Source organism: Branchiostoma belcheri, unplaced genomic scaffold (genome assembly GCF_001625305.1).
Source record: "Branchiostoma belcheri isolate BF01 breed outbred unplaced genomic scaffold, Haploidv18h27 scaffold61, whole genome shotgun sequence".
Lineage (NCBI taxonomy): Eukaryota > Metazoa > Chordata > Leptocardii > Amphioxiformes > Branchiostomatidae > Branchiostoma > Branchiostoma belcheri.
The window spans coordinates 1,081,904-1,106,652 of record NW_017804254.1 but is presented as its reverse complement, the minus strand read 5'-3'; the positions used below and the strand labels follow the sequence as shown (position 1 = coordinate 1,106,652).

General features: G+C 42.1%; 3 protein-coding genes across 3 annotated transcripts; 2 read left to right on the top strand and 1 right to left on the bottom strand.

The window, feature by feature from the left end:
• The first annotated feature begins 65 nt into the window (after nt 1-65).
• On the top strand, nt 66-15,273 carry LOC109482961 (protein C12orf4 homolog). The gene is given in 17 exon segments (XM_019785861.1): nt 66-320; nt 4,259-4,404; nt 4,889-5,051; nt 5,054-5,069; nt 5,537-5,579; nt 5,581-5,641; nt 5,999-6,142; nt 6,145-6,209; nt 6,852-6,885; nt 7,062-7,146; nt 7,382-7,494; nt 10,555-10,689; nt 11,369-11,452; nt 12,613-12,815; nt 13,306-13,363; nt 13,537-13,604; nt 14,028-15,273. Coding segments are annotated over 17 exon segments (1,671 nt in total). The 5' UTR covers nt 66-160; the 3' UTR covers nt 14,121-15,273.
• On the bottom strand, nt 14,721-18,002 carry LOC109482941 (protein pitchfork-like). The gene is made up of 6 exons (XM_019785839.1): nt 17,654-18,002; nt 17,000-17,148; nt 16,640-16,741; nt 16,045-16,178; nt 15,656-15,773; nt 14,721-15,270 (listed from the first exon to the last, which is right to left on the bottom strand). The coding sequence occupies exons 1-6, from the start codon at nt 17,661-17,663 to the stop codon at nt 15,202-15,204; spliced, it is 582 nt and encodes a 193-aa protein (XP_019641398.1). The 5' UTR covers nt 17,664-18,002; the 3' UTR covers nt 14,721-15,201.
• Nucleotides 17,861-24,720, top strand: LOC109482884 (general transcription factor IIH subunit 1-like). Its single transcript, XM_019785761.1, has 13 exons — nt 17,861-18,035; nt 18,763-18,964; nt 19,529-19,625; nt 19,843-19,902; nt 20,111-20,204; nt 20,537-20,683; nt 21,036-21,121; nt 21,418-21,536; nt 21,843-21,945; nt 22,333-22,539; nt 23,150-23,240; nt 23,460-23,668; nt 24,116-24,720. The coding sequence occupies exons 1-13, from the start codon at nt 17,882-17,884 to the stop codon at nt 24,197-24,199; spliced, it is 1,653 nt and encodes a 550-aa protein (XP_019641320.1). The 5' UTR covers nt 17,861-17,881; the 3' UTR covers nt 24,200-24,720.
• The last annotated feature ends 29 nt before the right edge of the window (nt 24,721-24,749 follow it).

Below are 24,749 nucleotides of genomic sequence, written 5' to 3'. Positions count from 1 at the left end.
ATTCAAATATGCATTATCCAGCCGAATCAGTGTCTACAAATTATACGCTTTATTTGTAAGCCTAGGAAAGGAACTCCAGCTGAGAAAGAGTTCAGGTGTGTCTCGGGACTCTGTGATCTCACTTTCTTCCTCTTGAAGACGCACACCTGGTTTAAGGGCGATGTCGGGCTGTCTAGAGAAGGAGTTTGTCTTCCAGTTTAAGAACGGAAGCCAGAAGTCTTGCCTGACGGTTCCCCTGAGTCTTCCGCTGGAGTGTTCAGCCCGGGACCTGAGAGGGAGACTAGTGGCCGCGCACAACCTGCCGTGTTATGTGGAGGATGGTAACGTTACGTCATTGTTTTGGGTGGGTTGTTTGTGGGTTTGTGTGTATGCTTGTCCGGACAGAGTAGGTTGACAGCACGTGGGCGGGGCCGGGGGAGGTTGGCAGACATAATGGCAGGGGGTCGACATAATTTTGAATGTCAAGAGATTTGGTATAATTTATTTTTCGGTCTGCCTATTTACCGGAATACACCGGAAAACACAGTTAAACACCGGAAAACACATATAGGAGGCTAAAATCTACCGGAATACACCCTGCTTAGACGAGATAACATCCCAAATTGCTGTGTTTTGCCATTAAATAGCGTGTAAATCGCCGCAGGAACCCGGCAACAAGAAATCATTATAATTTAGCGATCGGTGGAGGCGACCCGACCAGTCGCCATGTTTGTTTACATTGCGGACTACGATGTTTGTTTAGCGCCATCACAGAAGAGAATTGATTATTCAGATTGATGCGGTTCCCATACACACAACTCCGAACTAGTTGGAAGAAAGATAGTTGCATAGGATGCCCGTGAATGATTGCTACGAGGTCGGTCTGTTGGATAAAAGCGCAAAAATCCGACGATAAAACTGCCAGACATTTTCCAGAAGCAACGCAACTCGAAGGTCAATGACCCGCACAGAGCGAGTGCGTGCGTCAGCGAGCGGCGGCATTTGATAATTTCCTGCAAAGCTTGACACTGAAATTTCATCTGATTTTGCCGAGGACAGCCCTGAAGTTTTATCGTAGTCGATCTAAAACATAATCGCCAGGATCTGAACATGTTCTCTTCAGCGATATTTAGGCGATCGCGAATCGCTCATGGGCGTCAGGGTTAGCTGACTTCGGCACCATTCGATCATGAATAAAGAACACCAAATACACCAAAAATCCGGATAAGAATATTTATTTCCCCAAAAGACTTTTTGAGTTATACATTTATTCGCAAGAATTTCGTTATGTAGTGGTGGAAATTAGCGTTATTTTCAAACAAAGAAAACTATTTGAGCGGGCGTCCCCACGCTTGTTTTTGCCGGCAGAGAAACTCAACCAATCAGAGACGCGTAGCAGGCACACGTGATGTAAGATTTGCATATTTCCCGGGTGTTTCTTTTAATATCGTCCAGGTAATTTTTAAAATTGAGAGTCTCTCTGGTGTATTTTAGAGTCATTTCTGAGCAAATAACCAACGAAGTAATACTGATGTTTTCAGTACATTCATGTGCCTGTCGCTCCCATTTTTACGACTGAGAAAATAGAATACTTAGTATTGAAAATGCATCTATGTTTTGGACGACTAAATTTCACGGAACGGAGCAAATAAAGAGTTCGCGATGCATCTAAGTTAGCAAAAAAAAGAACCAAATACAAAAGGAAATGCCGCCTCTTTATAGACCGGATCACTTAAATCATTTTCCGATCGCGGGGAACGCGCGGTCACAACATCGCAGCACTCAAATACACTAACGGATAACACTAATGTGACAACATGTGAAGTAACGGCCGTGGCGACGGGGCGCCGCGTACATGTTTACCATTTTCAAGAGTTCACAAAATTTTTAGGACAATACTAAATTCTGGAGCGCCGGGTGTCAGCGGAAGACACACATTGAATGAGGCCACCTTGCCTGCTGTAACCTGGCCGGACCACGGAAAAGTTAGCTCGGCGTAGCTAGTTAATAAAAAATTCGATTGCGGAGGAGTGAGCCTGTGCTACCGAATTTAAAATTTGATGCAAACGAACAAGAACGAGGGGCTACTAGGGCTTACTATTCTGAACGGGAACGAGCGAAAAGGTTTTTAAAAAATATCTCGTAAACTACTGCTTATGTCACAAAATCAAAGGTGGAAAGCTTCTCGTCGTTGGGACGTTCCCATGTGTTGCCAAGACGACGGCACGTCCATATCAGACAGAGCGGCGTCACGCCCTCAGCAAAGGCATTGGCCCCGCCCACCGGGCGGGCGGCAAAAGATTTCAAAGGCCCAAATATTGTAGCAAACCGTGCCGTGTACATATACCCCGCATTTTCACTTCGTACCGCTGGCTGGTATAGTCCCGCTCCAAATAAATTTTCCTGCAGCATTTCTTAGGATTTAAAGAGATTTCGTGATACGAAATGAAAAGATTTCTGTCAACTGAACCTTTGTAACGGCATGCATTACATGGATATAATCTTTGTTAAAAATTTCTGTGTTAACTAGAGTCGAAAGTGCATTAGAACTGGCCATCAGTTGAGGCACAACTGCCATGTTATATTCATGTTACGTTACGACGACCAGGAACGTTCACGGCTTGCAGACCATTTAAATCTTACCAACCCTCTTAGAATTGTGTTTACTCTTACGGGGGTATTTATTTTCGGCCGGGGTTCCACTGAGATCGGCGGCTGGCTAGCATGACCTACGAGCTTGACCTACGAGCACACGGCGCGTCTTTGCGCTCGGGACGTGAGTGACCTAGTACATTTTCTTACCGTGCGTCCGAGTCTTGTTTTACTGCAACGTCGTGTTAATATCGACGATAGATGGGAGGCACAAAGGTTAGGGATTCACAGTAGTGTGTTAACAAGTAAACAATAATCGAGTCTAGGCGTGGTGGGGCGTGCCCGCTAATAGTGTAAAATCTGGATTATTAACACGTGCGCGGCGCTCCGTCGCCCCGGCCATGTACTTCTACAGTCCGTGACGTATCCGGGAAGAACTGGTCGTAACCATAGGCTTCCTTTCTATTAAAATGTGTTATGTTATGTTTTTTTCTCCGATTTTGTGTTTGGCCAGTCGTCTAATTTTTTTTGCCCGGTCGAACGGGGGGGGGGGCGGCGCCGGGTGCGCCCCCCTCTGGATCCGCCGGTGGTCCGAGTTGAAGACAAGATCGCGATGGACATAACACGCGTGCATTCGAACTGTACGAGCTCCGCTGACTATCGCCGATTAAATCGGGCTTTGTCAACACTGTACAATCGTTTTGCCGTATTTTCTTTGTATCGTAGGACGGGGATTGAATTTCGGGCACTCATTGCCCACCTCGGAAAATAACAGATGTTGTCTAAAGGCAAACAATACAGAGAAAGTTGTGGTGTGTATATCCGTGACGGATAAAGGTTCATCTCCCTAGAACAACCCTGCATAAACGCGAATCGGCCGTGTTTGGTTTAGTACGCGATTTTCTTATCAGCGGGATCGGAGAAACAGCGAAACATATTCAGCAAAAAGGACTAAGGTACTGTACGGTGTCAACAAATAATAGGACAAGAAAAACGGTTCATCATTTTTAGAAATTGGCGTCACATGATTGTCACTGAGAAAAAGTGACGGATAAAGGTTCACTAGCGTTATAGCCGGCTGCTAAGTAAACAAACATGGCGTCTGGCCGGGTCGACTCCGCCGATTCATAGTGATTTCTTGTTCCCAACGTCATAAAACAAAGTCATATACGACTTATTTCATGTCAGAATGTAGCAACCTGCGGTACCTGCATCAAAGACCTTTTCATTTCGGTAAATTTCACTTCTGTACGGCGATCGCGTTAAACAAACATTTCGTAGTCGGCAATGTAAACAAACATGGCGACTGGTCGGCTCGCCTCCGCGATCGCCGATCGCCAATTCATAACGATTTCTTGTTCCCGCGGCGATATACACGTTACTTCATGTCAAAATACAGCAATTCAGCATGTTATCTCATCATATCAGGGTGTATTCCGGTAGATTTTAGCCTCCTATATGTGTTTTCCGGTGTTTTCCGGTGTTTAACTGTGTTTTCCGGTGTATTCCGGTAAATAGGCAGACCCTTTATTTTTATGACTTAAAATAAGCCAGAAATATGGAGAAACTTCAAAACATTCAAGTTTTTAAATTTGTCAAATTGATAAATGAAAGATTAACACTGTGTATGTGTGACCAATTGAGCACTATATTGTCAGGCTATGACAACTATGCCTGGTGTTTCTAGATCTCCTTCAACAGTTGGAAGAGTTCATCACAGTGGAGACTTCCAAACTGCAGGATGAGAATGCTGAAAACTCCCTCAAAGTCTTGGATTCCGGGGAAAAGTCAGTCGAGGACAAAGCAGAAAGCTGGGCTCAGGCCTTCTCCAGGGTAAGTCATGAAGAACTTATTATTATGTTAACCTTTCAAGTTTGCAGAAGTAAAACATGATTTTGCTGTTTCTTCTCCAGACACATAAGGTCAGTCATGATCTGGACCAGACAGCTGTCACCATGGTAACTGGAGCAGTGGTGCTGTAGCAGACACCCTGTGGTGTTGCATTACATCATGAAACAGAGTTGGAGCCTTATGTCAACAAATACATGTAATTTAAATGAATGAGTAAGACTAAACAGAGCAGTAAAAGCAGTATAGTTTGTTAGCCTAGACCAAGTGATGGTAAATGTTATTCCTTTGCTTTGCAAAATTACCTTTCTAGTTTACTAAATGTATTCAACATACAATGACTGAAAAATGGAAATAAGAGACTTCACCCCTACGTGTAGGTCAGAAACACAAACACAAGAACAATACTCTTTTGATAGTCGAGTCAAGATATCAATACATCTATCAATACATCTGTTTGTCACCACAGGAGTGCATGAGATACAGTGAGCCCGAGGCAGCAAACAAGGACCACCAGTTTGCCATGACGTACCACGCCCTGATCCACTCCTCAGCCCTGGAGACCCTGCTGAACCTGGAGCACACCTACGCTGTCGCTAACGCTGACGTCATCAACCACAGGGAGAAGGCCAGGAAAACTTGGAGGACAAGTGGGCTCAGTCTCCTGTCATCTTGTTGTACAGTACTAGCTTATTGGCTCAGATCATACTAGATTCATAGTACATGTACAATGTATTATAAAATAGTAGTAAAGGAAAACGATAGTCTAACTCTGAGTCATCATTCACAGGTTTGAGCTAAACTTTGGGTACAGTAGGTGAAGATAAACATGAAGTCTCTCCACTGCATAGTCCCTCCCCAAGCCCTATGTTGACACTTCGTGTGCACTTGTGTGAATTCCTCCCCCTAGCCCCATGTAGGCACGCCAGGTGCTCCCACGTGTGTCTACTGCTGTACGTATCAAAAAGTGCCTTATCTTTTATGTTCAAGCATGCCATCTCCATTTGGTGGGAAGAAATACACAGAACGCACCAACCTCACGTTTTTAATACCCCATGTATATACATGCAGGTTGTACCTGCAACTCAACCGTATATTTTCTTATCCTCTCCTGCAGACAGCACCAGGAGATGGAGGCAGCCATGCAGGGCCTGGGGGTCGACCCACACTGATGAACAGGTCAACACCCTGGCACAGAAACACTTTGACAGCACACAGGTTAGTTTGGTTGAAGTACAATGTAATTTTGTGATTAGCATGCAAGAAGTAGAAATGTCAGAAAACAATGATGACCAGCATTAGTAAAGGTTACTGACTGATGATGATGATGATGAGGATTTTGCATCATGTGTCATCTCTCGCTATGAGTATGGTGGTATGTCTTTGTACTTATGACAAAGCAAAGTTGACAGTAGAAATGGAGATGGATTTTCTCCTGCTGATTTCTTAGTGTATGTGCCTATGCTTTCTTTAGGAAAGTGTAACAATCACTTGAGTAGTGTCTTTTAGTGTACCCAGAGTCTTTTGACTTTTTTTTACCATCGGTCGGGAAATGGGAAATACAACCTTTTTTTCGTAGGCCTTACTGTATACCAATGTTTTCTTCTTGTACAGAGACTGGAGGTCCAGTGGGACCATGAGGTGTGTAACCTACAGAAGACCCAGCGGGATGAGTACAGGGAGTGGGTGAAACAGGTGCACCAGGACATGGAGCACAGCAACGGGACAGGACATCCATGTACGCATCCTCTCACTCAAGGCCAATTTTACATGGGGCAAGAAGAAACATTGTCCTACGACGATTTTTTGAGTGTGTGTGTGGCGGTTGTGGGCCTGTTTACATGCTCAACAAAACCTGTCAATGTGCACTGTGCAGCACTGTGCATTGATTGTCATAGGACAAAATTAAATGATTTTTTTGCCTTGTGTAAATTGGCCCTCAGTATCTATCAAGGGAAACCCCAAGGGGCTGTGTGATTGTGTTTTGAAAGTTTGGTTTCATCAAATTAAGAGTTATTGCTGTTTTTGTTGACATCACGTACAATAAAATACAAATATTTGAAGGCATATACAAATTATCGGTAGGCAAATCAGCCAACTGCCACCCTCTTTTTGCATACCACTCACTGGCTGTGATGTCATGGCGATCACTTGAAGTATACTCTAGAATTTTTGACATAGTACCAGTCAGTTCCTGTATTCATGATGCTAGTTTTTTTGTCTAGCCTTATTAACTGTGGTCCACTCCTCCAGATCCATAATCCCAGGGCTGGACCCAAAACTAGAGAGATGCTTTTAAAAATGTGTATCAGAGCTGTGATGATTTTTTATGTTCCTTGCTGCACATTTTGCACCTTTGCAGCCAGCGTATCCGTGCCATGTCAGATGCTGTAGACAAGGGTGCAGATGATAACAATGAACCAGAGGAGCAGCCCAGGCTGGAGGAAAGCTTCACCATACATCTGGGTAAGGAGCACCACATGGCTAGAGTTAGATAACCTGATCATGAATAAGGTAGCATTTATACATTTGTAGCAAGATGTACTAAACTATTTTTTTAATGTAGAATTGTTGAAATCAATCTGTCAGTCATAAATAAGCTCCTAGACCCTGTATATGGCTATGTGTTTATTTTTGAACAGGAGCCCAAATGAAGACCATGCACAACATCCGGCTGATGCGGGCCCATCCACTGGACCTGTGTCGACACAAACCGAACAAGATTGGGTGAGCCATCCTTACACTACATGCTATCAAGGAGCACAGCTTCGTATAAAAAGTTGTAAGAACCTTCAATAGCAAAGTTGCATGTCTGCTGAATTGTAAATTTCAGCTTGCAAACTAGATCACCCCTGGATAAATTGTGACAAAAATCTTTGTAAATTTGCTCAAAGGTTAACACGAAGGTATTATTCCAAAAGTAAGATAATTATACAATTTTTCTTTCCCATGTTCTGTCCAGTGGTACCAAGCCCCAGCGCCTCCAGACAGCCCTGTCCCTGTACTCCAACACACTGTGTGGTCTGGTGCTGCTGGTGGACAACAGAGTCAACGCCTACACTGGTATTAAGAGAGGTTAGTGCAGGAAATAGGGGCCAATAGCACCTAGGGCTGAGCTAGCCTGGTTACCAAACCTATTATAGCTCCCGAGCTGCGGAGAGGATGTAGGACTCGGGAGCTATAATAGGTTTGGTAACCAGGCTAGGGCTGAGCTATTTCATCTCAAGAAATGGTAACGAGAAATGACATTGTTTTCAGAGTAAAGGAATTTTTGTAGTAAGACTAAGAGATAGTATCAAATCCCTCGTCACTTTGCTCTCTGCTCGGGTTAAGATATGAGAGTTGTACTGGGGCCGCGAAAGGCCATTAGCGCCCAAACAGAGGCAAAATGACTGGGTCGTTGCGCGGGGTATTTTTTTTTTTTTTTTAAAACTTGACATGCGTCTCCCCTACCGATTCCCCGGGATGCGCAATGGTTTCGGTCCCCTTTATCCTACCCGCGACCACAGAGTGACACCAGATGGGGGGTGCGTGCTATCTTACCCTCCCTGCGCGCAAAGCAACTCGGGATAGTATCAAAATCCCTCGTCACTTTGCTCTCTGCTCGGGTTAAGATATGAGAGTTGTACTGGGGCCTTCTTTCCTCTTTTACCTGCCCCCACATTACTCGTATCCTCTCCTCAAGTCCTTCCCTGCTCTAACACCCAATACTCACATTTTTCTCCTCCAATACTCACCCTTTCCTTTACTCTGCCACTCCATTTCTCACCATCGCTTACCTTACCCCCGTGCATAGAGAATCCCCCCTTAGCACCGTCTTCCCATGTAACCTGCGTCCACCAAATAAATGCAGTCCATATCAACCTTCAGAAATCTCCTGTTTTAATCGTTTCCGTCAAATACATCCAGTAATGTATCATCGTATCCCTTGGTTTTCCTCACCTCTCGCTAGTCAAAATCGTACATTAAGTGTCATTGTACCCCTTGGTTTTTTCTTATCTCTCGTCCTTCACTCTTCAGAACACCGGCTTGAAATCCCTGCTGTGTTCACAGCCTGTCCCCCTGGCTCTCCTTCTCGGGTCTCCTGGCCACTTGATCCCGTAGGATCCCTCGTGGCATACTTTCTTCAGTTGCATACTAGTACTTCTCAGGCCGGTTCTCGACTGAGGGTAGCTGTGATCTATTCAAGTGTCAAGCTGAGTTGAAGAACGACCGCTCGGGGACGGGTGCGACCAACGCACCCGCTGTGAAAGGTCGTTACGAAGTTGCTGAGTCAATTCGACTGACGCCAGCGGTGAAAGGCTGTCCTGGCCCTAATTATTTGGTTGGTGGGAACCATTTCCGACCACCATGTGTGGCACCAGATCAGGGACAGAAAGCTGCTGAAAGGGCTTTTATGAAAGCAAATTTGTGTCTCCTTTTGTCTTCGTTTTTTTTTTTTTTTTTTTTTCGTTAACAGATAACGTAAAAACGCCAAAAGATACTCCACCCCCATTCAACCGTACTCAGAAGTCGGCACAAGTTAAACGAGAGGTGAGGAAAACAAAATTTGGGGTATAGCAAAATTTTTTTAGTGAAAATCGGATCAGAAGACGTGAGGTTCCCGCGAGCCAACATAATGTTTCAAGTTTGTTTGCTGAAACCTGGGATTGTTCTACACAAGTTGCAAACATTGTACCGCCTGTGTTGGCTGACATACACGTGTGAAGGGAATATTCATTTTATCGCAGGAAACATGGGCCCACACAGGGGTTGCTTCCGCGATTCACACAGAGGTGACCACTCTACATTGGGACAAAAGACAGAAGGGCTCCGTCTACTTCTTGGAAGGTGGCATCTACCAACGCTCTCACAAATCCGATAAACATAGTTTTATGTCCGGGGAGCATCTAAACTTGCTCTTACCCGCTGGATTTTCAAAATCAATGTTTTCCCAACCGTTTGGGGACTTGTTCTTCTCTGCCGGATTTCCACAATCAAATCAAAGCGTTTTGAACAGTCCGGCGAGCGCCTCAACTTGACTCTTACCCGTCAGATTTTTTAAAATCAACGTTTCTAACGTAGTTCCGGGGGAGCATCTGAACGTACTCTTATCCGTTAGATTAAAAAATCCACATTTTTCCAAAAAACAGTTCGGGGATCATCTCAACTTGCTCTTACTCGTCGCATATTTTCAAAATCAAAGTTTCTAAAAACAGTCCGGGGAGCATCTTGACTTGCTCTTACCCGCAAGATTCAAAAATTCCATTTTTGTCCAAAAAACAGTCCGGGGAGCATCTCAACTTGCTCTTACCCATCGGATTTTCAAAACCAAAGTTTCTAAAAACAGTCCGGGAAGCATCTCAACTTGCTCTTACCCGTCAGATTTTCAAAATCAAAGTTTCTAAAAACAGTCCGGGGAGCATCTCAACCTGCTCTTACCCGTTAATTCAAAAAATACAACATTTTTCCAAAACAGTCCGGGGAGCATCTCAACTTGCTCTTACCCATCGGATTTTCAAAACCAAAGTTTCTAAAAACAGTCCGGGAAGCATCTCAACTTGCTCTTACCCGTCAGATTTTCAAAATCAAAGTTTCTAAAAAACAGTCCGGGGAGCATCTCGACTTGCTCTTACCCGCAAGATTCAAAAATTCCATTTTTGTCCAAAAACAGTCCGGGGAGCATCTTAACTTGCTCTTACCCGTCGAACAATCGTTCTCACTAATTTTACCTGGGGCCAAACAAAAAACTTGGCTGCGGCTGTGTCGCCCTGCCCGTCCAGTAGGTTGGTGACCGCTTGTGCGGCCGTCTTTCCGGGAAATGTGCCGGGTGCTGGTGAACTGCTCTTTGGGGTCCCGGCCCGTCAGTCCGAGGATGACAATCTGCGTCGCTAGCTCATCTCGGTTCATCTCCTGGGTTTGAAACTTGCCGGCTGCTCCAGCAGCTCTGCGTCGCCCTGGCCGATCTAAATTTCTAACAAAATGGTTCCGACCAGGGTAAAATCCCCGCGCAACACGGGAACGCCATGGCGTACGTCCGTGGCGTCCGGGCTGCGACCACAGAGTGACACTAGATGGGGGGTGCGTGCTATCTTACCCTCCCTGCGCGCAAAGCAACTCGGGATAGTTTGATTATTACCTGTCCTTGGTCCACAGATTTTTCCTCGGTTTGTCAGCAGTCCACAGACTTCCACTTCCCGGCCCTGCAGGACCAGTTCAGCAGTATCCAGGAGGACCTGGTGCGAGCCAACAGCTGCAGGCTGGCACGGCAGGCGGCCAGGGAGGAGGAAGGTACTGTTCTGGGAGTATAGAACTGTGATATGAGACCCAGATTACTTGAGAGCTAGTGTGCCTGTGTGAAATCCTGATTTTTCATGGTTTTTGTTGGATTTTTGGTAAACGTTGCATTAGAATTTTGCCTGTTGCAGACGACATCTCTTCCAACTTAACATTTGGAAACTACAGACAGGATGTTAACATTATACACGAATATGACCTTATATGAGACATTCTGCCTAAGTGCTATGCACAATACATTATGGGTTTCACACAGGTGCAGTAATGTAGTGCAGGTGCAGTAAGCACAGGAGACCAGTAGTGTGTAGTGATTATATGCTAGTGTAGAACTGTAACATGGTACCCAGAGTAGAATTAGTGGGATACCAAGTGTGAGTTCCTGGATGTAGTAAGCACATGGGACTAAGTACTGTAGTACATGTATACATGTATGTAGTGACCGTTAGCCAGGTTTGTGTTTAGTATTGGATTTGTTGTGTTAAACTTAGCTAGAGTGACAGTGATCCATACTGCAAGAGGTAGAAACAATGACAATTTGTTACACTTGTTACTACAAAGGCTTTCAAGAAGGCATACAATGTATCATCATTGAATGTATAGATTTTTCAAAAGAACACTTGCATTGTTAATGTTGATGTTGTTGAGGGTAATGAAAATGTGTTTCTTCCAACAGAAGAGAATGGCAGTAGCAATGGCAGCGCAGACAGTGAGAAATCCAAAAGCAAGTCATTCTCAGATCTCAACAGATTACAAGCCGGTAGGGTTACATTTCTCAATCATCCATCTATTAATCTATTATCTGCATACAAGTACAAATAAGTATGGCACTGTTTATTTATTGAGATTTACCACATTTGTGGAAGGATTGACATAACAGGTGACAATCACCTTTTAAAGGAGTACTAACCTCCAGAAGGAAGTGCTATTTTCCGATACATCATGCTACAATGAATACATAACTAGCCGACTTTTTACATAATTTTGCTTGTACGACTTGCGCGGCGCATGTTTGTAAAGTGATATTAATATCATTTTTCCCCATGCTGAACCACAATTGATACATCCGGGAACTCTGGCTTGCGCAATACTCATGCACTTCAGGTCAACATACACATTTTTCGGCGAAAATGATAGGAGACAAGCACACTAACAAGTTGATTATTGAGAAATTACTTGCTTTACTTTGCTTGACCTGTGGCTTGGATATTATAATATCAGGATGTCGAATACAGTGGGAGCCAGTTTCATCCTGCGTGTTTTGATTTTCTCAACTTATTTGCATGTAAGTATTACTTGAACAGATAATTAGATTACGCCACTTATGGAAAGGATAACTAGATTACGCCGTTTTTTTCATCGTCAATATTTGAGGCATAAATAAGGGGCGATAAGGACACCAAGAAGGACAATGGTTGGTAAGATACCAAAGAACACAAAACGGTACGAATTTTTCTTATCGCCCCCGAAATGAAGTCTGTAACGTAACTTTTTGTTTAAAACATAGACACCAATGGGGTAGCGTGGTGTATTCTGGGATAGTTTTGAGGGTATTTGGAGAGTTTGTCCTGGATTCGATGCGTTTTAAGACTTGCGCTCAAAATGGACATTTAATTGTATACTGTAAAATAATATGCATTTTTCACTTCCAAAAATAAATGCCTGTCGAAATATAGCACCTCCTTCTGGAGGTTAGTACTCCTTTAAAGATGTCAACCTGACCAGACTGTAAGGTTTGTCAACCTGACCAGACTGTAAGGTTTAAAGTAAACCACTCATGATCACATCAGGAAGGACCCCTGCTCTCTTTGATAAGCGTACTTAGGTTCTTGGTTGTGTTGGTGGCATGCTAATATGATACTACTGGTAGGTTTAAAGGTCTAAGTCTTACAACTTTATGTAATTCATCCATGTTTCCAGGGGATTTCTACATCACCAGACATTCCAACTTGTCGGAGGTACATGTGGTGTTCCACCTGGTGGCCGATGATTCCCTACGCTCCACCAACGTCAACGCTCGTAACCCGACCATCCTGGGTCTGCGCAGCATCCTCAAGGTCGCCTGTCGACACGACATCCTGACCTTGACCCTTCCACTTCTACTGGTGCACGAGATGGGAGAGGTGTGTATATCAGTCTTTGCTGTGTATTTGAATCAGTGAAATTTACTGTCATCTTGATTTTGTTTGACATACCGGTAAGATCATGTCGAGTGCTGATTCTAATGGGGTCTCCGGGTGCATGCTCCTCCCGGAACATTTTGAAATCTTGACCCTCTGAAACTCGATTTCCTGCATTTTGAGGGGAAACTTTTGCTGGTAGACTTAGCTTAGTTTAATGATATTTCTGTCCATATCTTTACAAGCTGGTTTTTGTCCATCAAAAATGAAGAATTGGGCAAATTTTTGTCCACCATGAGCAGCAAAATTCTGTAAAATGACAGAAAGACAGGCACTGGCTAGAACGCTTGGCACTGGCTTGAATATTTCAGTTATTGGTAATGAAATTTATATTCAATGGTTGTTTCTCAGTGATCCTCAATTATGTGTTTCTAATCAGCATGATGAAGAGAATCTGGTACTAGTATCTCACTTTTCTTGCCTGTATTTACAGGAGATGACAGTGCAGTGGTGTCTGAAAAGAGCTGAGCTCATCTTCAAGTGTATTAAAGGTACCTCATGTGCTACTGCATGTATGTTTGGAAATTTTTCTTTAAACAGAAAACTTAAGACAACATATTGCAACTCTGTCAAAGACATTATGATGTACCGGTAAGCCTTATGAACAGAAATTTCGGCATGCTTTCAGCATGGGGATTTCAACATGAACATGTTGTATTCACAGGTTTCATGATGGAAATGGCATCTTGGGGAGGAACTGAGTCCAGAACTATACAGTTTATGGTGCCTGAGGTCAGTAGTTTTGTTGTATTGCAGTTACAACAACAGAACCATAACTACATTATCATAATTCTGCTCATAGTTTTAAAAGCAAGTTTGTTTGGTTTTGATAAGTTTCAGCTTTTTATATGTACCGAAGGAAAACATAGTGTTTTTGCTCAGTTTCTTCCTCTTCTTCTCCAAACTAATAAGATCAACGACCTGAACCAGACGTCTATCACCATGGTAACTGGTGTTGGGTTACATCATGTTGCAATTTTATAGCTGGAGGGATTTAGACTCCTGTCACCATATATATGAATGTGTTTGAGTAAGAATAAACAGAGCAAACTAAGGTAAAAAGTATGCATTTGCTTTGAAAATGTTATCTTTCTAGCTTATTTTCATATTTTGTGGTGTATGTGTGCTTATACTTGTCCTGACTTGTATCTGCAGGGGATTTCAGATGAGATGTTTCACCAGTTCAGCAACATGCTGCCACAAATCTTCCGTGTGTCCACGCCATTGGACCTCAGCAAAACAAAATGAAGACGTCTTCACCAGTATCTAAAAATAATCTTCCGCAACAGGCTTAGCAAGTTTCATAAGCCAGGCACTACCTTCTGCACCATATCAGTGACATGTGCACGTGCCATTTGTTATACCGTAGTAACTAATTTTAAAGATGGTATGAAGGTACATGTATTTTACCATGATATATGTAAACCTGTGATTAGCTCTGAAAACAAAAGCTGATAACAGGCAGATGCTGAATGGTAAAAAAAAGCAATGTTCATAACGGTGCTTTTAAAGAATTAGAAAAATTTTGTTCTTTGACATTGTCTGTATTTATGTCAAATTTCCTAACTATCCAGAAAGTATTGGATGACAATGATGTAATTTTGTTGTATGCATATAATATGTAATTATGCATAATTTGATTCTCCAGTTTTTGACATGTGGAAACAATGCCATATAATTAGCACTGGTGCAATGACAGTGTGCAATCCATGCAGCTTTGCCAATATTTGCATAGGGGCAGTACTGTAACATGAGTGTCAGAAAAGCTGATGTGTGTATAGTGTAAAACAAGTGTCCAATAACATGATTCTGCATATGAAACAGACATCAACACATTGTAGTGTTAGATACTATGTACTTTATTTACAGATGTTCTCACAATGAACAATGTGAGTTGAAATGTTGGCAACAAAAATTTAAGAAACAACACTCATCTTATAATTAGTACTTTCACATGATGGAAGACAATAAAAAAACAAATAATATACTGCCAGATACTGCAGTATTATATACAGTAATATTATATACAAACTGATTCCCTCTGACTGCATAAAATGCAACACAAAAATATGTTCAGTTTTTCAAATAATCTCAGACAGTTTTCTGTAATAAAATCATAATCTTGACAAGGGTGCCACCATTGCAGTGATACGATTAGTTCTTTGCTGTTAAAATCTGCTACAAATAAGCTCCTAAAAAGTTAGGCTGATGCCTAAATCAAATACGAAATTTGGTCTAATTTGGAAGTGACACAGAAGAGAAATAGCCCTTAATATTCTGTGGCTTATACTGCTATATTGTTACATTACACAAGGATGGAGCTAGTGGGTCATTCCCAGTAAAGACTCAGGTATGCCACCCTGTTCTTGTGTTTCCTGAACTCCTTGTCACTCAGGAGCTGCAAAGCAAAGGAAAAAAAGTCATGAGCTACAATCTCTGATGTCTCTTCAGTGTTGTTCAAAGGTTAGCAGTGATGTACAGATATTATACAGATAGCAATTGGTTGAGTGCAAACTGTATTTTGTGACTTGAGCCAAAGTCTAAGGCAATTGTATTAAATTAATGTAGCAAAACAAAGCTACATGTAGATGATTGATCAATGCTACTGTGTGGGTAACCATGGAGGTAAAACTCCATGGGGTAACGAAGGAGGTATGAGAAAATTGTGGTACAACATTTTTTTTAGGTTGACAGTCTGATTTTCCTTGTCATGGTGTACATTTTTCAATAAATCAAATTACAGCACAAGGGAAGACCCATAGAAAAATGGAAAATAAGCATACCTCTGTCTTCAGTGTTCTTTTTTCCGGCGTTGGCTGGATTGGATGGATGGGTGCACCGAACTGGCTCGGCCATGACACTTGCCGATTTCTCTTGATATCATGTTCATAGGTCCCAGGCCTGAGAGAAAAACAAAACAATATGGACAATAAGTAAACCAGCGGGAACTATAACTATAAAAAAAAACAGAAATCATAAAGCCTGGGTAAATATGTTGGGTAATAGATGACTTCAAGGACTATTTCATAGGGATAGAGACTTTCAGTGTCGAGTTGTCAAACAGTCATTCTTGTGCAATGAAAGTATGCTGCATTCTAATCTTATAGGGACCCAGAGTTGAACTATCTGTGACTTATTCTATGGCACAATGCAAAGATTATTACCCTCTTACCCTGGATTAATAAGTGGATCTAGCTTGATCTCCCTGAATCTGTTGGCTCCAACCTCGAAGGGTTTAAAGGCTGGTTTGAAGCTCCTGAGTTCTGTCCATGTGGTCTGGTAGGCCACAGGACTGGGTGTGATGAGCTGGGAGGAGAAACATGACTGTGTTATTGATACCAGTACTTCAGTACTTACTTCACACTCACATGCACACTCACAAAACATCAAGACTATCAGAGTTCTTTATTTGCAACGACTAAATGTTTTACAACAAGAGCCAACATTTTGGTGATCATCTTCATCATTGCACTTATGACTGTGCACTGAAGCTAGGTGTTACTGGTTCACTGAGCACTGAAGTTAGGTGTTACACATGTACTCGGGTTCAGTGCACAGTAAACCTGTCATAAATTGCCCTGACGAAGATGGCAGACGGTCATCGAAATGTCGGTTCGTGTTAAACAAGTGGTTGTGATTGTGAATAAAGAATTTTGCTATTCAAACCATTGATGAAACTATTTACGAATGTAACTAAAGCTACTTGCATTAGAAAAAGACATTGAAAAAATTTATGGCAAACTTCTGTAGCTTTTGCCCTGCCTTACCGTGTGAACTTTCCTGAACCTGGGGTCTGTGCGTGCGCCCAGGGAGTACCCTTTCTTGGTACAGATGGGGAATTTCTCAATGTTGTACACCATGTTGCTGACCTGTTTGTGAAACAAGAACAGAACATTTGAGTTTTTCTTTTTCACAACATCTCAACAGTCATGTGGAATAGTTGCCTTAAAAAATTGCCCAAGGGGAGGCAACCTTAAGAATTTTAAAACAAAGGCAGTTATAAAATCTGCCAATAAAGATTAAATGTCCCCATTTTGCGATTGTTTGTGCATTTTGAAAAGTACTATTAGAAAGATTAGATAGCCCAGACTAAATAGAGGAAACAGATTCTGCATTTTAGCGCTTACCTCTTCATTGTCGTAACAACCTGGTCCTCTGTGTGGCGCTCCCCTGAGCGGGGACAGTTCGTTACCGAACCGCGTGGGGGCGCAGTTGATAGGGAACAGTTTCCTGTCCAGGGTAGTGCCGAAGGAGATCTCCATCTTCTTGGTCGATGCTGTGAATGTGGCAAAAGCGTAACGTTTGTAAGAAACATGCCACCTGTATATAGTTGTAGCACACCATGAGAGAATGAAAGAATAGATCACACACACTCGTTTTCCATGCTAAAGGTGCAAAACCAAACATGGGAATACAATGTATTGGGATGGACTTGTCAATAGTGGGAAAATTTGCATTATTGACAGGATGATGTGGGACAATTTGTCCTGTTCATAGTGCACATTTTTCCGCCACTGACAGGACCATCCTGTCAATAGTCCGAGCCTTCAAACAAATACAGTAAACACCGCGTTGCCCCTCCCCAAAATTATCTCTTGCTAACCAATTTAGTAAAACCGGTGCTGTTTTCCAAAAAATCTTCGATGGAAATTTGACATTTCTACGTCTGGATTTGTACTTGATAAACATGTGTAAATGTTGAGCATATTTTTGTGCTAAAGTTATGGTGGAAACCCACGAATTCGAGTCAAAATAGAGGAGCTCAGTAAAAACCAACCTACCTTCCGCCATCTTTCCTTTGTTGTTGTTGTTGGTTGCTGAGGAAACATTGTTTTGCGGCACTGTCGTAAAAGCAGCGTAGCGTGCCCAGGTGATGTCGTAAAATCGGAAAGTTCCCAACGTGGGAACCGTTTTACGACAGGAAATTATGATCCAAGATGGCCGCCTAAAAGTGTCAAACTTGTAACGCTGCTGTATTTATACTAATTTTGACCCACAAGGAAGTAAAAATGTCTCGTTCAGAAGACGTGTTGTTGATGGTGAGCCACGTGCGGCACAAGAAAGTCGAAGGAACGCTGTTCCTGATGGGGGAAAGGCTTGCGTGGAGCGCGAACAGTGCCGGAGAGAGACTTGGGGTCAGCCACAACTATGCAGATATCCGATGTAAGCAGCCCAGAACTTTCAAACCCAGATATTCATCTTTAGTTGGATGATTTTCAAAGATCGCAGTAAGCGAATCTGTGAAATGTTACTGTGTTTGCACCTCTGACAACCGAAATTACAGTTTACACCAGAAACCGTCATACAAGCACCGTTATAAAAAAACATGGAAGTGTCTATTTATGACAGGACCATCCTGCCTGTCAATAACAGAATATTCTGTACTATTGACAGGACCATCCTTGATAAAAGAAATAATGGCAATGAAGTTGAATGAACAGTTTTTAGTATGATCAGATGTACTTCCAAAATTCTCAGTGGTGTTTTTGAACTTCCTTGGTTTTAGATCATTTTCAATGTTTCTTGCACCAGTGCAGGTATGGAGAAAAAAGCATTTCAAGTCCTGAATGCTAACATTGATCCGTCACAAACCACCATCTTCTTCCATCAGTGGTGTCGGTGGTGCAACGGTTAGAGTGTTCACTGTTGGACTCGGAGCCAATATGTCCCGGGTTCAATACCGGTACTCACCATACCCCAATGTTGTGCCCTTGGGGAAGGCACTTTATACTACCTTCCTTTCCCTAATGGAGTGATGCCCAACGAACCTCTTTGGCTAATCTGTCTAAATGTGCCAAAAACACACTATGGATGTGGTGCGCCAATGTGACAACAGCTGCACATTTACCACCAAGAGCTGTAAGATTTAGTTGTTTTTTTTTTCCTTCAGCCCAGAAAATCAGCCCAGAGGGAAAGGCTAAGATCCAGTTACAGCTGGTTCTGCACACAGGCGACACGTGTAACTTCCACTTTAACAACCCTGAGGGGAACTCTGAGCAGCTGAAGGACCGGGACGGGGTGAAGGAACTCCTGCAGCAGCTGCTGCCCAGGTTTAAAAGTCAGGTCAACAAGGAACTGGAGGAGAAAAACAGGTGGGGCCTGGTTAGCAATTATTCATGAAGATTTAACACATTTGTGGAAGGATTGACATACATTGTACTTGTAACAGGTGATTACTAGTATCACACTAGTAATTGTAGTATCAACTTTTCAAGATGTTAAACCTGAGACCAGACTGTAAGGTTTGGTGGGATCTTTAATGTGCTCAAGGTGTGGCTCAGTTAAACACGGATTTACATCCTACCTGAGACATCCCTAACTGAAACTAGGCACTCATTTACACCTGAGTCAATTGTGGAAACAGTTGTAATGTAAGTGCCTTTCCCAAGGACACAACAATGGGACCTGCCAGGGATTCAAACTCAGAACCTTTTGAGTCTGAGTCAACAACCTTGGGAGGTGGCTCCCATGAATGCATGATTTTTAGTTTTACAAGTTGTAGAATGATTGAAATGATTGATTTAACTATGAGCAACCATTGTGATATACATTATGTACATTGTCATTGTATAAGTATCACTGTGACAGGTAGAAAGTACTTGCTGTTTTCCTATCTGTAATGCATTTGTGTATCTTTGTTTTCCTGTGTTCCATAGACTTCTACAGGAAGACCCACAGTTGTTCCAACTGTACAAGGATTTGGTGGTCAGTGGAGTCATCACTGCTGAGGAGTTCTGGACCAACAGGGCACAGGTACATGTTACAACTGTCAGAAAGCTGTGAACATGGGTGGGGATGCATGGAATAGTAGTACATGTATGTCATAAACAAAATTAAAGTATATTGTTAGGTTGCATGTTTATGTAATATGTGATAACCCCACTGCCCCTGCATTCTTTACAGTTTTAAGAATTGCCTAATATACATGTGGTCAGTCTTATACGTGTATTGTCTTTTATTATCATGCTAGACAAAACAGTCAAATGCAGCCAAAGGGAGTCAGGATATTGGAGTATCTGCATCATTCTTGGTGAGTTTTCTGTAGTACATGTGTATCTGATGACTGAAGGTTGTAAACAGACTTTGAGATATATATAATAAAGTTAGAAAAAGGAGCTATTCAAAGGAGCTATACAAATCGTTTTCACTTTTTTTGTCTATTTTTTTCTGAATTGGTTCGTTGCTTTCTCCTTCACCAGTACTAGTCCCTAACCTTCCCCCTTACATGTTCCCCTCAGGCTGACATCCGGCCTCAGAGTGACGGCTGTAACGGCATCAAGTACAACCTCACAGCTGACATCATAGCCTCTATCTTCAAAACATATCCTGCAGGTCAGTTTCTTTTACTGTAGTCCCAATACATTTGTATTGCCAAAGATGTGGAGTATAATAATAAAACATAAACTACAAAATGTATCTTAAAGTGCCGTATGACATAAGTAAGGATGGATGCTTCTCAAAAATCAAAATGAAAGGCAAAGTTGAAAACTAGTGTTAGTATTTCTGTAACTCGTAAAACTTTTGCAGTAGGAAGGAAAGGAAGTTTTCAACATTGTCTGCATTGGTGCAGCAAGGTGGGAAAACTTGAGTGTGCCGTCACCATGTCTTGTAATAAATGTTGGAATAGAAAAAAAAATCCTGCCATACATACATGTGTATAACAGTGAAGAAGACCCATGCTGACAACGTGCCCCACAACCTGAGTGAGAAGGAGTTCTGGACCAGGTTCTTCCAGTCGCACTACTTCCACAGGGACAGGATCAACCACGGCAAGGACCTGTTCTCCGACTGCGCCAAGAACGACGAGAAAGGTCAGTTCATCAGTTGGTTGGTTGGTCTGTAGGTAGCAGGGGCTGAAGTATATAAATTCTTCTTTAATTTGTTCCTGCATGAACAGCATTATAAGTAACCTGTTTCTCCTATTGGGTGAGTTAGTCCACACTCTCAGTGAGTCAAGCTTGCCTAGAGCATTGATTTTTCTGACTTTTAAAAGGAAAAGAGATACTATTTCAGCAACCCAAACTTGATTTGGTGCCTTAAGTAGCCTTTTTCTTATGCACATCTATTGTGTTGTGGATACAGCAGTCCTTAGAAAGTCCTGCTGAATGTATGCTAATTTTGCCAATATCCTGCTCTTCATTCTATATCATCTTTTTCTCACAGATTTGCACCAGATCATACAGGACAAGGTCAAGGACTCCTTCTTAGACTTGGAATCATTAGATGAAACATCTCTTGTCAAAGATGAGGTAAGATTTGGTGACATCCTATTAGATAACTTAAACATGTATTTGTACACGTACATGTTTATGTACCGGTAACCATTTTTGTGGTGAATGATCGAATAGAAAAATAAAGAATAAGAGAACTTTCTGTACTAAATGTACAATGTACTGCAAAAACATGTGGCTTCCACATAAATTAGCCATTCCAAGATGTAAGACCAGAGTTCACCAACCAAAATAATAGTAGTGTTCTGCCCTCCCCTACTCAGCATTACAGTCTTCCTGACTATGGTGTCTCATCCTGCTGTTTTCCTCCACAGGGATATGGCAATAGGTCAGCAGATACAAGCACTGCCCCCAAACACTCTGTGAACCAGGCTATCATCAGGAGGTTTAACTACCACAGTACAATGGTGCTGGAGGCATGTAGGAATAAAAGGTAGGAAACAGGCTACGTACTTCAGGTTTATTGGATAATTCTCTTAGAGAAAAAACTAAAGTTTAGAGGAATAAGTCAATGAAATTTGTCCTACTGTTAACCGTACCAATTTTCACTCATTTATGGAATAACAATAAAATAACTACCAACCACACTACTTAAGTATTATTGCCAAATTTATTACATTTGGGTTTAAAAATAATATTCATTCTGGTGTGCAACATGACATGATTGATATACATTTTGAAAATTAAGTCAAGATTTTATTTTATTCATAATTGTTGTCCTTTACTGCTGTCTTTCCAGGTCATCAGAAGAAGATATCTTATCGTTAGGTTTAGGTAGTTCAGGAGACAATAGTAACTCATCCTGTGCACTGTCACAGTCACTAGGGCCTCCATCAAAAAAGGTTAGTATCAATGGAACATCATTCTTTCTTGGTTTGGTAACAAGATGACTCAATGGATGCATATGAATTTTGTGAATTTTTATAGGTAGGTTCTTGATTGTTGTCTATATCTGTAAGTTAAAAAAAAACACACCTTGTTTGATCTTGCTGGTATACCTTTCCAGTTGAACACCACCCGTTGTATAGATCTACCAGTATATAGATGCACCATTTCTTTTATGAATTATAATATGTAAAGAGATAAGGTAACTTCTCTTATAGCTTCTTTTTAAACTGTAGATTGTACTTGTACTTGTGCTGCATGGTGTGAAGTTACTTTGATTCAAGTTAGCTTTGTACACTGCTATATTGCAGTATTCAGAACATATCATTTTGCATGCCTTCCAGGCAAGACTAAGAGATGCAATATCATATGAAGACCTGGGGGAGTCCACGTCCAGCTCCGCCCCTCCCCTGTCCCTGACGGGGGCTGACAGGTACCTCCAGGGACCGTCCGCTATACAACAGGGGGAGTACACCACCAGTCAGGACATCCAGCGGGCCACACAGCACGTCAGACAGGACATGGGGGGATACAGGGCAGACTTACCCAATGTGAGTCAACAGACTGTCATAATGGTAACAGTTGGCATGTAGGGAAATGTGTTTTGTGAAAAATAGCAACCAAAGCTCTGTATATCATGTTACAGAATGAGTTTTGTTTATAAAACTAATCAGATTCAACAAATTATCAGCTGTCTCTCCAGCCTTCATCAAGAAGTACTACCCAGTATCCTTCTTTTACATGATATTAGGGACATTAGCTTTGGTGCCATCCGTTTTGTAACAGGGCTCCTTGCATTCGCCAACCTCCAAAAAAGGATGTCTCCCAGGCTAGAGGGACAAGTGATTCCAGAAGATGCATCTCCATAGCACATCGGCAGAAGGCACTGTCTTTTTGCGAAACCCTTAATGTGTTGTGCATAACCGTTCAGCAGAAGCTCTTATTTAAGGTCATATTTAATATGTACATGTCCCATTTATAGTTTTCAAATGTTGTGTCAGAAAAGATATTGTCTGCAAGAGATAAAAATTCTGATGCAGCGTTGACCAAACATCCAACGGAAATCATTAAAAAAAGGGCTTTGTGCAGGTGCAGTATGTTCTTTCGATGTAATGATCACCATAATGATACTGACCCTGACGATGCCATGTTGTTGTACAGGTTCTACCCAGCAGCCTGGCTGCCTCTGTCACAGCTGAGTTGTCACCAGGGGGGGTCCTCATGCAGACTGGCATGCAGCAGAGTTTGAAAGGTAAGATGTACAGCCCTTGAGTACCTTAGGGGTGACAAGGCTTTGTCAAAAGCTTAAGGAAGGTGTCTGATAAACGTCATCACTTGAGGGAGAAATCTTGGAGTGAAAAATTTGGAGTGAGAAAGTTTGTTTGAAATAAAGAAAACTCCTGTATCCTTTACTTTACCAACCTGATGAAACTATTTTCGGAAGGAACATGTCATATTTTTCCTGTCTCAGAGCTGATACCCAAGGACCTACAGGATGAGTTACAGTCGCTGTACGCTGCGCTGGCGGAGCTCCTTCGACACTTCTGGCAGTGTTTCCCTGTCACCACGCCCACGCTGGAGGAGAAGGTCGTCAGGATGAAGGAGACGCTCAGGAGATTCCAGAACACCAAAATGCAGCCGTTCCAGGACAAGCTGAGAAGTCAACATCTACCCACTAATGTGAGGCAAATTGTTTTCATGTCACTGTGATTTTTCTACTGAAGATATGGAACGGAAGGTGCCCTAACATAACACACTTTTTTGCATGCAAATAACAGCTGTATTCATTTACTATGTTTAGTTACCTTTTAATTAGCAAAGTCAGTGGCAAGAAACATTCATAAGTATAATAATATTATTAGGATCAGTGGAAAAACTGTGCAAAGGTAGGGCATGTGGGATGTTAGGGTACCCCCACCCCACCATTATATGGTAGTATTATCTTATAGTATTCTCTTCTTCTATGAGCTAGAATTTTATGTCATAATCTAAGAAGAAACCCAAGGTTTTGTAACAATCATTGACAACATACTAGTATTGTGGTGTTAAGAATTGATCTATGGCAGAAACCTTTACGAGACATTGTTCTTTCAATCTTTAATTTTATTGTCTCTTTCCCTCCCACAGCTGACAGACCACCTGACAGAGATGATCAGCAATGCAGAGAGAAAATTCACCACGTGGAGTAAAAAACGCAGTGGGAGACCCTGACAGGCAGACTGCCAGACCATAGCAATAGAACTGTTCCGGGACATACACTGTACATGGTGGACTTCAGAACTTCATACAAAATACTTAGCACATTAACCATGTTTACCCCAGTGTATGCTATCTAAATTTTGACTAAATACATGTAGGTTGGTATTGGGAGAGGTTATCCAGATTATTTCCAAATCGTTTGTGATACAGACAGCCATATAGATAGGAGGGGATAATACTAAACCTTCAAAACATTTATATTCCTCTTGCCATCATATCTGACTTGGAGACGGATCAATGGTACCTTAGGTGCAGCAGACAAGGAGCAACAGACCACATGTAACTACAGCTCTGGCTACTCACTGAGTACAGTGACTGGAACATGTTTTCCTACATGGATCTCTTTTATAATATCATACAGTAGATAGGACAAAGAACACAGATAGTATGTGATGCTACAGTGTTAGATACTCCACTTGACACTGGAATTATACTTTTGTAATAATACTGCAATAAAGGCGGAGATACATTGAGCACTTTTAGAAGTCTTTATTTCCCCTTA

What these genes read in the sequence shown, in the direction of transcription:
- LOC109482941 (XM_019785839.1), bottom strand. An exon ending in GTTGTTACGACAATGAAGAG is followed by an intron (nt 16,742 to 16,999) that starts GTAAGCGCTAAA and finishes TTTCACAAACAG; the next exon opens with GTCAGCAACATGGTGTACAA. An exon ending in GATCCACTTATTAATCCAGG is followed by an intron (nt 15,774 to 16,044) that starts GTAAGAGGGTAA and finishes TTTTTCTCTCAG; the next exon opens with GCCTGGGACCTATGAACATG.
- LOC109482884 (XM_019785761.1), top strand. Translation starts at nt 17,882, where the DNA reads ATGTCTCGTTCAGAAGACGTGTTGTTGATGGTGAGCCACGTGCGGCAC. An exon ending in TCTGGACCAACAGGGCACAG is followed by an intron (nt 19,626 to 19,842) that starts GTACATGTTACA and finishes TTATCATGCTAG; the next exon opens with ACAAAACAGTCAAATGCAGC. An exon ending in CATGCAGCAGAGTTTGAAAG is followed by an intron (nt 23,241 to 23,459) that starts GTAAGATGTACA and finishes TTCCTGTCTCAG; the next exon opens with AGCTGATACCCAAGGACCTA.